General features: G+C 41.8%; 1 protein-coding gene across 3 annotated transcripts in view; it reads right to left on the bottom strand.

Annotated features, from left to right (window-relative positions):
• The window catches only part of NEK4 (NIMA related kinase 4), a 31,946-nt gene extending 19,114 nt beyond the window's left edge, over positions 1-12,832 (bottom strand). For 2 of the 3 annotated variants that reach the window (XM_044916882.1, XM_021694973.2), the window contains exons 1-7: positions 12,566-12,832; positions 10,442-10,708; positions 9,300-9,497; positions 8,768-8,875; positions 6,810-6,964; positions 4,972-5,113; positions 2,355-2,759 (exon numbers count right to left, since the gene is read on the bottom strand). In XM_044916882.1, the coding sequence (XP_044772817.1) occupies positions 2,355-2,759; positions 4,972-5,113; positions 6,810-6,964; positions 8,768-8,875; positions 9,300-9,497; positions 10,442-10,708; positions 12,566-12,658 (1,368 nt within the window). In that variant the 5' untranslated portion in view covers positions 12,659-12,832. The remainder of the gene's footprint in view (positions 1-2,354; positions 2,760-4,971; positions 5,114-6,809; positions 6,965-8,767; positions 8,876-9,299; positions 9,498-10,441; positions 10,709-12,565) is intronic. The other variant, XM_044916887.1, reaches the window with a different exon arrangement.
• Positions 12,833-16,277: the final 3,445 nt, after the last annotated feature.

Genomic DNA, 16,277 nt, shown 5'->3' with positions numbered 1-16,277 from the left:
ACGCGTCTGCCTTCGGCTTAGATCATGATCCCAGGGTCCTGGGATCAAGTCCCACATCAGGCTCCCTGTTCAGCGGGGAGTCTGCGCCTCCCTCTACCCCTCTCCCCTTCTTGTGTTCTCTCTCACTTTCTCTCTCTCTCAAATAAACAAATCTTTAAAAAAGTAAAATAAAATTCCTTAAAAAAAGTAAAAAAATAAAAAGGAATGCAATACTGGTAGATGCTACAACATGAATAAACCTTGAAAACATCATGTTAAGTAAAAGAAGGTGTCACAAAAGGCCATAAATTGTATGATTCTATTTATAGGCATACCTCATTTTACTGTGCTCCACTTGATTATGCTTCACAGATAATTGTGGTTTTTTTACGAATGGAAAGTTTGTGGCAACCCTGCAATGAGCAAGTCTATTGGCTTTACGCCTCTGTGTCACATTTTAGTAATTCTCACAATATTTCAAACATTTTCAATAGTATTGTATTTGTTACGGTGATCTGTAATCAGTGATTTCTGATGTTACTATTTTAATTGTTTGGGGGCACCACAAACTGTGTCCATAAGAGATGGAGAACTTAATTGACAAATGTGTGTGTTCTGACTGTTCTACCGACTGGCTGTTCCCCATCTCTCCACCTCTCCTCAGGTCTTCTTATTTCCTGAGACACAATATTAAAATTAGGCCAATTAATAACCCTACAATGGCCTCTAAGTGTTTAAGTAAAAGGAAGAGTCAATAGATGTGGCAAACTTCACTGTCGTCCTATTGAAAGAAATTGCCACACTTACCCCAACCTTCAGCAACCACCACCGGCCATCAACCTCAAGGCAAGACCCTCCACCAGCAAACAGATTATGACTTGCTGAAAGTTCAGAAGGATGGTTAGACTGTAGTGTAAATGTAACTTTTATATGCACTGGGAAACCAAAATTTAAATTTGACACCCCTTTATTGCAATATCCGCTCTATTGTGGTGATCTGGAATTGAACCTGCAATGAGGTATACCTGTACGTGAAATGCTCAGAATAGGCAAATCCTTACAGACAATGGTTGCCAGGGGCTGGGGGCAAGGAGCAATTATTATTGCAACTATTATTAGTGGGTATGGGGTTTCTTTTTAAGGTTATGGAAATGTTCTGGAATTAGACAGTGATGACTATACAACTCTACAAATATACTAAAAACCATTGAATCGGTACTTTAAAAATTAGAAAACTAAACAGAAGAAAATGAAAGAAGTGAACCTGAATATAATTTGAGAGCCAAGCAGAACAAGCAGGACACATAGTTTTATCCACAAAGTACTAAGAATTCCAGTGTCCAAAGAAAGTTTAAGACTTCAATCTAATGACTTTAAATGACAAGAACGTTATACTTGGACTTTTCCACAAAAACAAAAATTTATTTAAAACATTTGAATATAGGGGCACCTGGGTGGCTCAGTCAGTTAAGCGTCTGCCTTCGGCTCAGATCATGATCCCAGGGTCCTGGGATCGAGCCCCATGTCCAGCTCCCTGCTCGGTGGGAAGCCTGCTTCTCCTTCTCTCTCTTGCCTGCCTCTCCCCCTGCTTGTGCATGCCCACACGCTCTCTCTCTCCCTCTCTCTCAAATAAATAAAATCTTTAAAAAAAAATAAAAATTAAACATTTTAATATAAATGTATAAAATAGTTTTATATACCTTATATAAAAGATATGAAATATAAAAATCTAATAGATCAAATTTAAATATTTTAGCACAGATTATAAAAATAGTTAAAATACATCTTAAATATATTTTTAGAATATTTTACATATAAAAATGAAAAGGTCACCAAATATTCTGGCTTTCTCTCTAATCCTCAGCTATAGCCATGTTTTATCTAACTTACACTTCTTTCCAAGTTCAAGTAGAAGTTAACCTTTAAATTTACTAGAATAGTCTCTTAGTATCAAAATCCTTTTGCTCCTTTCCTTTTCTTCTTCTCTTCCTTCCCCTTTGGTTGCAACACATAAAATACTTTTTTTTATTCCTTAAGAAATAAGATCAATCACTAACTTTCCAAGCACAAGAAGAAATGTGATGTTACCTACTTGGTAGAACTACCCATCCACGTGGAGGCCTAAGGAAGAGTGACAAAGAAATGGGAGAAAACATACAAATAGCATGCTTCTACCAAATACCCTACAGTGGGGTACAACGCATCTAAGAATCCTGCGGGTCCTATCCTTTGGTTTCTGTAATGTTTAAACTGGCACACAGAATAACTGGTTTACCTAAAATGCCAACTAGAACACAATAAACAACACAACCCACATCTTCGTAACTGTGCTTTCCAGTTCTCTCTGAAACCAGCACCTCATGCATATCACTCACCTGGTCTCTCAGGTTTTGGTCTTTGTTGAGGGGCTGCAGAGGTCTCACTGGGTCATTCCTTTCCCCAGTGACATCATCAGAGGACCACGCGGGAATTAGGTTTCTGGGTTGAGGGCTGGGCTTAGTGCCATCCTGCAGCTTCTCCTTCACTTGAGAAATACTGCATTTACTTTCTAGCTCATTAGAGGCATCTAAGTGTCTTGGCTGATTCTCCCGAACTAAGTCGTCGCTCAGTGAATTCCTTCTTTCTGCAGGTAAGATGTCAATATTCACTTTACTGATGGTGGCTAATGATTCTGAGGTATTGCTCACGTCTGGTTTGCAGATGTAGCCTTTCAGACTTGCTGGTATCTTCAAGGGGCCAATGACTATGGGTTTCTCCTGGGACAAACATTTGTCTTCACCCTGAGTGAAAATATGCTTCCAACTTATTACAGCACTCCTCATACCACTTAAAATTAACTCAAAAAAGGTACAGCAGGTTCCTCAGAAAGTTAAACATAAAATCACCATATGACCTGGCAATCTCACTCCTAGGTAAATACCCCAAAGAACTGAAAGTAGGACTCAAACAGATATTTACTCACCAATGTTTATAGGGGTTAAATAATCCCTAGCAGCATTATTCACACTGGCCAAAAGGTGAAAACAACCTAAAAGTCCATTAGCAGATGAACGGATAAACAAAATATGATATACACATAACAATGGAATATTACTCAGCCATAAAGAGGAATGAAGTACTAATACATGCTACAACACGGATGAACCTTAAAAACATGCTAAATGGAATAAACCAGACACAAAAGGACATAATGTATGATTCCACTCATCTAGAATAGGCAAACTCATAGAGACAGAAAGTAGATTAGAGGTTACCAGGGCCTGGGAACAGGAGGAATTGGGAACTATTGCTTAACGAATACAAAGTTTACTTAGAGTGATGAAAGGGTTTTGGAAGATAATGGTGATGGTTGCACAATACTGTGAGTGTAGTTAAGGCCACTAAATTGTAGGCTTAGAGGAGGCTCAAAATGGCAAGTACTGAGGTGCCTGGGTGGCACAGTTGGTTACGCATCTGACTCATGGTTTCAGCTCAGGTTGTGTCTCAGGGTTGTGGGATTGAGCCCCGCATTGGGCTCTGCACTCAGCGTGGAGTCATGCTGTCTCTAAAATAAATAAATATTTTTTAAGAATGGCAAATTCTATGTCATATCTATTTCACCACAATAAACAGAAAATTTAAAACTTTTAAAATGAATCAACAACCTAAATATAAGAGCTGAAATTATAAAACTCCTAGAAAAAAAACAGGCAAACATCATCATGGACTTGGATTTGGCAAGGAATTCTTAGATATGACATCAAAAGCATAAGCAACATAAGAAAAAAACAGATAAATTGGGCTTCATCAAAATTAAAAGCTTTTGTGCATAAAGGGACATTATTAAGAAAGTGACAAGCCAACCTACAGCATGAGAAGAAATACTCGTAAATCATGTATAAGGATCTACTGTCCAGACTATAGAAAGAACTCTTAGAACTCAACAACAAAAATACAAAAAGCCCAATTAAAAATTGGGCAAAGCGCTTAACAGACATTTCTCCAGAGAAGGAATACAAATGGCCAAGAAACTTGTGGGAAGATGCTATATGTCATTAGTCATTAGCGAAACACAAGTCAAAACTACACTGAGATACCACTTCACATCCATTAGGATGGCTAGAATCAGAAAAGTAGAAAATCACAAGAGTTGGTGAGGTTGTGGAGAAACTGGAGCTCTTGTGCACTGGCTGGTAGGAAAGTAAAATGCAACCACTCTGGAAAGCAGTGTGTTGGCTCCTCAGAAAGTAAATATAGAACTACCACATGACCCAGCAATTCCACTCCTAGGTATATATCCCAAAACAGGGACCCAAAGACTTGTACCCAAATTTTCATACCAACAGCCAAAAGGTGAAAACAACTCAATATCCACCAATGAATGAATGGATAAGCAAACTGTGGTGCATACATACAGTGGAATATTACTCAGACATAAAAATAGATGGAGTACTGATACATGCTACCTCAAAAACATCATGCTCAGTGAAAGAAGCCAGACACGAAAGGTCACATATTATGATTCCATTTATATGAAATACTCAGAATAGGCAAATCCATAAAGACAGAATACACATTGGTGGATTCGAGGGGCCGGGTGGAGGAGAGCATGAGGATGATTACTTAATGGGTTTGCAGTTTCCTTTTGCAGTGACGTGGAATGCTTTGGAACTAGATAGAGGTGGTGGTTGCACAACACTGTGAATGCACTAAATGCAATTAATGGTTCACCATAAAATGGTTAATATCATGTTATATAACCTGCTTAAATAACCTATCGTTTTAATACTTTCTTTTTTTTAAAGATTTTATTTATTTATTTGAGAGAGAGAGACAGTGAGAGAGGGAACACAAGCAGGGGGAGTGGGAGAGGGAGGAGGCTTCCCACTGAGCAGGGAGCCCGATGCGGGGCTCGATCCCAGGACTCTGGGATCATGACCTGAGCCAAAGGCAGATGCTTAACGACTGAGCCACCCAGGCGCCCCTCGTTTTAATAGTTTCTAAAATACATACCATTACATATGTCTTGGAGCCCTCAGAAGAGTGTGACTGGAGGGGAACTACTTTATGACTCAATTCAGCGTTTCCAGAGACCACCGCAGGAACAGGCTTCGACTTAGAGTCGCCATTTTTAATATTACTTTTGGAGGTTTTTCTTTATGAGGCAGAAAAGAAAAAATTATCATCAGTATAGTGAAAATGAAAGGTTTTTACATATCTGGGAAATGTGTATATGTATTATAAAAACTGCTCCATTTAGAGAAAATAGTTTTCTAAAAACCAGGGGGTATTCCACAAAACACTTGACTAGTACTCCTCAAAATCAATCAAGGTCGTGAAAAACCAAGAAAGTGAGAAACTTGGTTGACTAAGGAGACAGGAGGACTAAATGTAATATGGTATCCTGGATTGGATCCTAAAAGAGAAAAAGGACATTAGTAGAAATACTGGTGAGGGCCAAATAAAGTCTGGAATTTAGTCAACAGTCAGGTACTGATGTTGTTTTCTTAGTTCTGACAAATGTACCATGGTAATGTAAGAGGTTTATGATAGGAGAAGCTGGGGGAGGGGTGTACAGAAACTCTCTGTACGATCTCTGCAACTTGTCTGTAAATACAAGATTATTCCACCATAAAAAATCAATGAGAAATTACCTCATGTACAGAAGAACCAGCATAATTGTCAAGTTTCGCATGTTTGTAATTATACCACAACTGCTTTGCCAAGTTTGAGAGTAAGAATGATTGGTGTGCTCAGCCTGGACTTGCAGAATAAAAGTGTACAGGATTAACCCCCTTTAGTGTGACATTTCTACAGCTGAGCTAACTAACCCTCTGGAGACTTCAAAAGGACCATGAGACCAGTGCTGCAGAAGGCCAAAGGTCTGTTTGGTGCAAATTATAGACGGTGTAAATAAAAAGATGGTTTTTCTTTATCCTCTGGGGCCTCTCTAGTATTACTCTTAAATCTAACATGTCACAAGGCAGAGCTCGTGCAGCTCTTAGATCTTGGAACAGCTATTTAGTGAAGGTAACCCCTGTAAGTCAAAGAAAGAAATTTTTCTCCTGAGAAATTATATGAGTGAAGAGGGAAATTTATGCAAACTCTCAGAAATTTGAGTGCTTAATTTTTAAATGTGACTCTCACATAGTACATAATATAACAGGCTTCTTAGATAATTTCATTTTCATATGGTTTCTAAAACATATAGCCTTTTGAAAGAATCATACTTGATATGTCTTGGGACCCTCTAAGGAATGTTAAAGTGATTCTCTAAATGGTTTTCTAGATTTCTGATTTTAGCAATTAAGTAAATCTCAACACATGTCCTAATCATGCAATTTTCCTTCATGTTTTTTTTTTTAAAGATTTTATTTTATTTATTTGAGAGAGTGAGAGAGACAGCACAAGAGGGGGTAGGGTCAAAGGGAGGAGCAGACTCCCCGCTGAGCAGGGAGCCCAATGCGGGACTCGATCCCGGAATTCCGGGATCATGACTTGAGCCGAAGGCAGTCACTTAAACCAACTGAGCCACCCAGGCGCCCCTTCCTTCATGTTTAAAAAAGCTCACCACAGGGGCGCCTGCGTGGCTCAGTCAGTTAAGCATCTGACTCTTGATTTCAGCTCAGGTCATGATCTCAGGGTTGTGAGATCGAGCCCACGTTGGGCTCTGCACTGGGTGTGGAGCCTGCTTAAGATGCTCTCTCTCCCTCTCCCTCTGCCCCTCCTCCCTTCTCTCTCAAAATAAATAAATAAATAAAACTTCACCATAAATTCTACATATGAGAATTATAGAAGCTACCTTCTTTTATTCATCTATTTAGCCACCTATTTGCAAGGGAATATCTTACGCCTTTGTGGCCTCCAAAAACAGAGCGATTTGGCGCTTTATGTAAGGCTGCCTCAGGATGCTCCTCACAGAGGGTCTTTCTTCAGGCCTTTTGCTCAGCATTGTTCTTATCAGTTCTGCCAGCTCTGGGCTATAATCTTTTGGCATTGGTGGCAGCTACAAAGAGAAATAATATCACAATTATGACTCTGGTCTTTTGAAGCAAAGTATAAGGAAAAAGTAGATGTTTCCAAATATTTCTTTAAAGTCATTATCCACAGAAGAAAAGAGTCAGCATACAGGAAGCTTACTAGTGTCCTGGTCATAGCAGCAAGTTGTGAGACTATAAAAGTATATCTTTTGGGGCGTCTGGGTGGCTCAGTCGTTAAGCGTCTGCCTTCAGCTCAGGTCATGATCCCAGGGTCCTGGGATTGAGCCCCGCATCGGGCTCCCTGCTCGGCGGGAAGCCTGCTTCTCCCTCTCCCATTCCCCCTGCTTGTGTTCCCTCTCTAGCTGTCTCTCTCTCTGTCAAATAAATAAATAAAATCTTAAAAAAAAAAAAAGTATATCTTTCAAGCCAGCAGTCCCATTTGAGGACTCTCTCCTTCAGAAATAAAAGCATGAGTTCCCAAAGACTTACATACCAGGATATTCACTGCAACATTGTTCTTGCAGTAGTAAACAACTGGAAACAACTTAAATGTCTATCCATTGCATAGCTTATGATACATCCTTCTAATAAAATGTTAGGCAGCTTCTTAAAAAATATGACAGGTACCAAACTGGAAAGATGTCCCTTGTATATTAAGTCAAAAAAGCAAGTTGTATACCAATATGTACTATCTGATTCCATCTCAGTTACTGTTTAAAAGTGCCTGTGTGTTTATGTGCATATATACACACAGACTGAGATATATATATAGACAGGAAAACGCCAGGAAGGCTACGCACAAAATTCCTAGCAATGGTGATCTCCAGTGGATAGAAAAGAATAAAAAGAGAGGGAAATTTCACTCCTTTCTTGTTTTGAGTCTTAAGTAGTGCAATTACAGGTATGGTTTACTTTTTGTGTTTTTCAATATTTTGAAATTAAGAAAGTGAGTCTTGGCATAATATTAAAATCAGTAGGTGGTTTACAGCTTTAAAACTTAATGGTGTGTGGGGCTCCTGGGTGGCTCAGTCATTAAGCATCTGCTTTCGGCTCAGGTCATGATCCCAAAGTCCTGGGATTGAGCCCCGCATCGGGCTCCCTGCTCTGCGGGAAGCCTGCTTCTCCCTCTCCCACTCCCCCTGCTTGTGTTCCCTCTCTCGCTGTCTCTCTCTCTCTGTCAAATAAATAAATAAAATCTTTAAAAATAAATAAATAAAACTTAATGGTGTGTGGATACCTAACACTGCAGAGGACAACTAGCCTCATGGGAAGTAATATATAAACGTGGTCACTCTGGTGTCTGTATCGTACACATTGCTTTCTGCAGTTCTTAATTGGCTACTTATAATTGTGATGATTACCAAAGGAGCAACACCTTCAAAGAGTAGACTGATTTTTATTTATTATTATCATTATTATTTCACATTGTTGCAAAGTGTCTTCTAATCACCAAGTACTGAGCAAGCTGGGAATGGAATGGGTACTTTGCCCAGAGTAGACTCATTTTAAATGGGGCTCATTTAACCACGGCTGCTCAGGAGAAGCTACCAATATCGTCTCAGGGCACCTGAATATCCTGTGGTTACAAGGTGGTGGTTTTCAAAAAGCCAATTCTTCAGAACCATTAAGCCACCTTTACAAATTAGTATTAAAAAACGATCAGTGCCTTCTCTTTCTAGTTCAACCTTCTCCATAGAAGGGGCCTACTCTTCTTACCTATCTACCTGACATCAACGATGACTCATTTTTGCCAATAGCTACTTACAAAGCTGCATTAACTTAACCTTGCTTCAAATATGAAAAACAATTAGTTTCAATATATTCTTTACCTTTCCTTCAATAATCCGATAAACTAAAGAATTCATGTCTTTTGCATTGAAAGCATGCTTCAGGGTGGCCATTTCATAAACACAGCATCCCAGAGCCCAAACATCAGACTAGAAAAGAAAAATAGTAAATAATCAAATGTCAGAATGCCTTACTGACATTTTTCCTCTGAGAAAAACAAAACAAAACAAAACAAAGCAAAAAAACATTTTCGGGGCACCTGGGTGGCTCAGGCAGGTAACATCTGCCTTCAGCTCAGGTCGTGATCCCAGAGTCCTGGGATCGAGCCCCACATTGAGCTCTCTGCCCACCATGAGCCTGCTTCTCCCTCTCCCCCCTGCTGGTGCTCGCTCTCGTGCTCTCTCTCTCTCTCAAATAAATAAAAAAAGAAATCTAAAGAAAAACCAAAAACCAAAAAACATTTTCCTCAAGCCAATTCACAGAGAATTCCTCTGACTTTCTATCTGATGGGTTCTGAAGTTATGAATACTGTCCTAGAGACAGGGTGAGCTGACATATGCAGCTCAATCCTACCTTATAGTTGTAAGGTTTGTTTGAAAACAATTCAGGGCTCATGTAGTAGGGTGTGCCAATGAGGGTGCTAGCCATGTCACAGTGGTTTTCTAACACTCGAGCAATTCCTAGGTCACCCACTTTGATGATGTTTGTTCTTGTGAGGAAAACATTTTGAGTTTTCAGATCTCGGTGAAGGATGTGTTTTTCATGTAAATACTGAGGAGAGAAATAAAACTTCATTAAATATAAAAACACTTACCTACTTACATATTCCTGACTTCTTACATACCATCAACAATTGCATGAGTGAAAGAGTTTCAGTCACCTGAATAACAAAACACTACTGTTTTAATCATCTCTAAATAAAAAGTCTGATTTACAACTTTCCAAAGCAAGAAATTAAGTTCCATGCATTAATTTGCCCAGTATCTATCCTTCACAACTATTCCCTGGTACCTTGACAATTTTACCATCTAGCATTAAATGGATCCAGTTAAAAATACGCTTACAAACTCCCCCTGAAGGGACAAAGACAACTTGTACAGGGTCAGATGCACATTCCCCTCAGACTCATGAAATCTTCAGCTTAATAATATTTTCAAATATAACAAGATCACTTTTATTTAGACACAGTGTCTAAAATTTACACAAGGTCAATCCATTCTGGACATACCTGTCCAGATCCAGAGTGGTATTTCATAAACAGTCTTACATTTGAATGTGTGTATATTCGAACACAAACATGTTTTGTATTTCCACTCACTCTGCCACAGCAGGGTTAAAGCCCATACCCCCACAGTTTAAGCATATTAATTAGCCCAACCACCTTTCAATATGACATAGCTGACCAGCTGATAACAGACATGGTCATTTTTTGCTTTGTCAACTCAGGGCCCTTAAAATTGATTTTGCTGTGAATATTAAATGAACAGAGAACTGGCATCCCCTGCAAACTGAAATCCACATCTACTTCAATATAGACATCATTCACTCAGAAACACTCTAATGCTATAGTGAAAGGGACTGAGTCTACTTCATAAATGGACTTTTTTTTAAATACATTTTTTTTTCATGTAAGCATTCGGGGAAGCAGTTTCCTAAAATCCACCTGCCATCCCCTGTCACCTTGGAGCGAGTGGAATGCTGTGTCTGGACAGTACCTGCAGGGCCATGGCAATCTGAACAAACCATTCCACCACCTGACTCTCAGGCAGAAGCTGCCCCTTCTGTTCTTTGAGCTTTCGGTACAGATCACCTCCTTCGCAGAAGCCCATGACGATGTACAGGAGACCGTCGCCTCCCTCCCATGACTCCTTATAGGTGACAATATTAGGGTGCTTCAACTGAGACAAGAGCTGAGCTTCCTGTTCAGCGGCTCGCCGCTCTCGGCTGGAGGCATTTCGGAGGTTCAGCTTTTTGATGACATACTATGGAGAAAACACGTGATTTTACAAGGTGCAAATAAGCATACAGTTTTATAGGTGCAGAATATTTAAGGGTTCTCCTGAAATGGTCCTCAAAACCAACCTCCAGGAGCCTGTCAGACAACCTATTCATTTTGTTATTTGCAAAGCACAAAACTAGGGGAAAGATTTGCTCTAATTTACTGATATTTTCAACAGGTTAGACTTATAACAGGCTGGAGGGTCACAAAAAATTTATTATACTTTCCATCTGCATTTTACAATTTCATTAATGGCTAAAAAAATGAGTCCATGTTAACATACAACTGGATCAACCACAAAACCTGTAGTAAAGATTCCTTAACCTCTAAGTTTCCCTTACAAAGGTATATAATATAAGGCTTGAAAATACATCTGCATGGGCGCCTGGGTGGCTCAGTCATTAAGCATCTGCCTTCAGCTCAGGTCATGATCCCAGGGTCCTGGGATTGAGCCCCGCATCGGGCTCCCTGCTCAGCGGGAAGCCTGCTTCTCCCTCTCCCACTCCCCCTGCTTGTGTTCCCCCTCTCGCGGTCTCTCTCTCTCTCTCTGTCAAATAAATACATAAAATCTTAAAAAAAGAAAATACATCTGCAGACAGAATGGATTCATAGATCGCATTGGATACTCAAAGGGATCCATGGCCTAATAAGGTTAAAAATCACTGATTCTCAACATTAAAAATTATTCCCACTTAAAAAGAAAGTCAATATCCCCTGACACCTTGCCCTGATACATTGCCCACAACCAATTAACAGTCCATACAGTTCATTAATCAAAAAGGATATATATAAATGTGCTTTGTAAAGTGTAAACTACTGCTCAAATGTGAGGGGCTATTATTCCCATCAATACCCCATTCTCCACTCAAAAAATCCAATGACACACCCACCCCATTCCCCCTATCGCTACTGAATAAATCTCTTAAACCTGAGTTTGTGTTCCAGGCAGAGCTACCAGCACCTGACACCAAGCAGAATAGACTAGAGAGCCTTATACTTGGGAGGGACATCTCTTTTCAGCTTGCCTGGGGCACTGCCACTGTCTTGGTGTAATTATTAATAGCGCCTCCTTCCAGTCTCGAAATTGTCCCAGTTTGTATGATACATTATATGGTCACCCTACTTACAAACCATTTTAGAGAACTGGCTCATCCTGAGGGTCATGGGATAAAGTGCTCTAAAGAAAGGAGTGACAACATTAGCTGTAAGTTTTAGAAGGATCACTGAGATGGCAATGAAAGTGATGGATTGAAGAGCGAGGATCAGTGGAAGCCACGGCCACAGCTCAGCTAAAGATTATGATGTCCTGAATTGGGGCGGTACCAGTGGAGATAGAGAAGAGGCCTGCTGGCTTAGTGGACAAATGAATGGGGGCAGTGGTGTGTATCAAGAATGACACCTGGATATGTCCAGCTGGGGCAAGTGGATGGTGTGTGGTCCTACTCACTGAAATGGGGACCATGAAAGGTTTGTCGGGAAGATGATGAATTTTAAGTGAGTCCAACAGTCTCCAGGTCAGATGTATGGGGCCCTTCAAAGAGTAATACCTGCCAGGCGCTGTGTTAGATTGTGGGAATGAATGATCTCACGGAATTGTCAAGAGTGGAGGAGATGTGTAGATCAAGCACAACAATTAATACTATCAAGGAGAACTACAGGGAGTGTGGGGCGCGTCTTACAGTAAGGCCTGGCCTACTCTTGGTGGTATGGGACGGTTTCCCTGAAGAAGTGACATCCGAGGTGAGTCCCCTTCAGACCACCCGCAGCCTAGCCTTTGGACTGCGGCCTCGGCATATAGCTGCCTGCCCTCCACCCCCTGCCGGGCCCCAACCCCGCCGACCTGCCTGCCGTCCCGACGGTGCCTCACGAGCGTCACCTCCCCGTAGCTGCCCCTGCCCACGACCCGCAGGTAGCAGTAGGCGGCCAGGGGCATGTTCCCGGCGCCGGCCCAAAGCTGTGACGCGGCGGCAGCGGCGGCCAGGGTCGCGGGCCGCGGCAGGAGACCCCGCTCATGCCCAAGAGGCCGCTGTGCTGGCGGCTGCTGAGACTGTCGGGCCCCTACGCGAGCTCGGAGGCTGGGCCCACAGCGACGCCGCTGCCATAGCGATCCCGGCCAGCGCAGCCCCGCGCATGCTCCCGCGGCCCGGAAGGACCCACCACAGAGCCGAAGCGCCAGGCGGCCAGAGCGGTTCCGCCATCCAGGAGGATCCGCCATAGAGCCCAAGCTCAGGGCGGCCAGAGCGACTCCGCTGGTCCTGGCGCGCGCGCCTTCTGTCTCAGTTCCACCGCCGAGAACTTCCGGGGTGCCGGGAACAATAAACTAATAGAAGCTTCCACGTATTGAGCACGTACTTGACTTAAGCGCTTTTTGAAAATATTCGCCGTTCGTTTTACAAATAATTTTATTAACCGCCTACCATGTGCCAGACCGACAGAGTTCCTCTCTTCCTGAGGCTCCCATTCTAATCGAGGGATGACAGACTAGATTCTACAAGTAACATTTGTTACATTTGCTTTATCACACAATGGTTAATGTATGCATCTAGCAATCCATCTTATTTTTTACGCATTTCAAAAGCAACTGAAGATATCAGTACACTTCACCCCTAAAAGCTTCAGCTTGTGCATTAAGAAATGCAAAGTACTCTCGTAACTATCCAAACCCCTGCACTGTGACTTGACCAAATTCTAGCATGGTTTTTAACAGCTTAAGGTAGTGTCCGTAGGAGGACCCTCCTTAAAAGACCCGTGTGTGAAAGCTCAAAGCTGCCAAAGAGTTTATTATTTGATCCAACCGACATTTTCTTTCCCTTTCCTGGAGCATTTACCTAAAAGACCTCACAATTGTAAATCCTTCCTATGTCTCTATTAGATAGATACCTGTGTATCTCCTAAGATCCAGGAGTGTCTTTCTCAAGGACGAGAAATCCATCCCTTTGAAATGTAAGATTTGTCTACATCCAAGAACAATTTTTTGCCCAGTTGGGGGCAATATCACCCCTGTTGAGAATGGGAAATGTTAAAGAACAGAAATTCAACCAAGTAAATTTGAAGATCTGATTGACTTTATTAAGTGATTCATGAATCGGGCAGCATCCTGTCTAGCAAGTAGAGGGATACTCTAAGGAGTTGTTCAAAATGGAAAGTTTTTACCGGAAGGAAGGCAAGGATAGGAAATTATTACTGGGAAAAAAAAGAAAAGAAAAAGAAAGAGAAGAAATAACTTTCAGCTATTACTGAAAGTTTCAGGCCAGGGCATCTTCTTTTTTGTGGGGAAGAGAATGGCAGGGTTTTTAATTGTACAGATTGTCTCACTAGTGCTGATCAGGAAATTTCAGATTGACTGTTAGAAGGTCACATTCTTGGGTTTGGTTGAAACTATAATAAGTCTTGGTTTCCTATTGGGTGTTGGTGACTCCATCTGGGGCTTGTTTCTTTTTTTAATACTATTGCCCCCAGAAAGTTAATTCATGCTTTTTCCAGTTAATCCCCATTCCCCTCTTAGAGACAAGTACATTAGCATCTTTAATACTTACATCAACCCTGTGAAGCTGGTACTATTATCATCCTCATTTTACAGTTAAGGAAATTGAGTCTCTGGGAAGTTAAGAAACTCATGCTAACAGAGTCAGCATTGCTAACAGGGTTCTTTAAAATGGAGCCAGGAGGACATTGAGGACGTTGAGGAAATGGAGTTTATGTGTGTCTTCTGTCTCAAATTCTCAGAATTTTTGCTGAACTCAGTTAAAAGCCAAGGCATCTGCTACATGGTAAAATGGACATAAATGGACTTTCTGCCTAACACTAGCCCTGGCAGTCAATCACATATAGATTAGTATAACTAAAGCTATACCAGGAACAATCACATTTTGTTCAAAACAACTTATGTAAATGCCCTCTTTCTTCTTTAAAAACTCTGAACTTTGTCTCTCCAGAGTTGATTTTTTTTTTTTTAATTTTGGTGGAATCTGTGTCTCCCGGATTGCAATCCCTAGGACCCCAAATAAATGCACATATTTTATTTTGCAGCTTGCAATTTTGTCTTTCATTGGTCAGCACTCAAAACAACATTCTAGAAGGCTTATGGCTCGCTCACTCCTAAAACCCCTGTATTTACTTGGCCCCACGTGCCCTCAAGAAAGCTTCCTGGAAAATGACTCAGATTCCCTAGATGCCTTTCTTAGTCTTCATCCATCCCTCTTACCCTCAGTAGCCTCTGCCCCTCTGGTGAGTCCTCTCCTTTCTTGGTTTCTAGAACTTTTCTGGTTCTCCTGGTCCAAACTCCTGGTCCAACTCCTGTTCTTTTGACTTCTCATGATTCCCTCATGTTTGAGGGAATCTTCTGTCCACTTTTTACCTCCTCCAACTTGCTCTTCTTCAAACCTATCATTCACTCTGCAGACATTTAGTATGGGCATGCATGGTGCAAGGCTAGTGCCCTGCCCTGGAGGCGCAAAGTGAATAAGACAGACAAAGTCCTGTCCCTGTAGGGCTTACAGTTGAAGAGAGAGGTGATCATTAATCAAAGAAGTGTGCTAATATGTTATCATTGCCAACTAAGGTCAATGTCATGCTGAAAGGTCATCAGGTCCAGCCTGGTCATCCAGGGGAAGTTGTCCTAAGCAATCATTCCTTGAACTGAAGTTTGAAGGAAAACTTCTTCAGGCAAAGGGAGCATCATATGCTAAGGCTCAATGGACTTATTTTGTGACTTCACCTCCGCAGTTCTGAGTCTGAACTCAGCACTGGGCCAGCCCTGTCTACTTCAAGACCCCAACCCCAGCAGTTGACATGGGGTTGGCGGCACACAGCAGGTGTGAATGGAGGATGAAGTAGGGCTGATGAATGAATGAGTGAAAAAGCATCTGCCTACATAGATTGGAAAAAAAGTCTGTATGGTTGAAGCTGAGAGACTCAAGGAGGGGGGGCATGGCTGGGTGAGAACGAGGGGTCAGTGGGGGCAGACCACTCAGGACCCGGAAATGTGTAAGACAGGGAAAGGTCTCAAGCAGATCAACATTTTTAAATGATGGCTCTGGTTGCTGCCAGAGAGTACACTGAAGGAGTAGGGTGGAAGTAAGGGGAGCAGCCATGTAGGTGAGAGATGAGGGTGGCTTGGGCTCAGTGGTGACTGGGCGAGTCACCTCTCCTCTTCATCTGTAACATGGGAACAGTAACAGTATCCATCTCTTGGGGGTTAGTTGTGAGCAGTACATGAGGTAGGACACAAAAGATGTTGAGAAGATGACCAGGCACTAGTCACTATTAACTCTCCCCATACCCTCTCTCCTCCCCACAAGCCAGACAAATGTAGTTCTATGGACCAAGCTTGGTGCTGGCCATCTCCCAACAGTCCAGTCTCGATCTTACCACATCCCTGCTCAAAAGATCTTTAGTGTTTTCCACCTAAAAGATGGGACCCTTTCAGACCTCTATGCCAGGCTGGTCTCAAACCACTTCTGAGCCTCCTTCCCCACCCTCTTCATCAGGTCCTGCTTCCATGACGCAAGGTGCAGACAACTGCACCTTCCCCAAGCATGCTTCACACCTAC

The sequence above is a fragment of the Neomonachus schauinslandi genome, chromosome 1 (genome assembly GCF_002201575.2).
Source record: "Neomonachus schauinslandi chromosome 1, ASM220157v2, whole genome shotgun sequence".
NCBI lineage: Eukaryota > Metazoa > Chordata > Mammalia > Carnivora > Phocidae > Neomonachus > Neomonachus schauinslandi.
The sequence above is the reverse complement of the archived record's forward strand: the minus strand, read 5'-3'. Positions and strand labels throughout refer to the sequence as shown.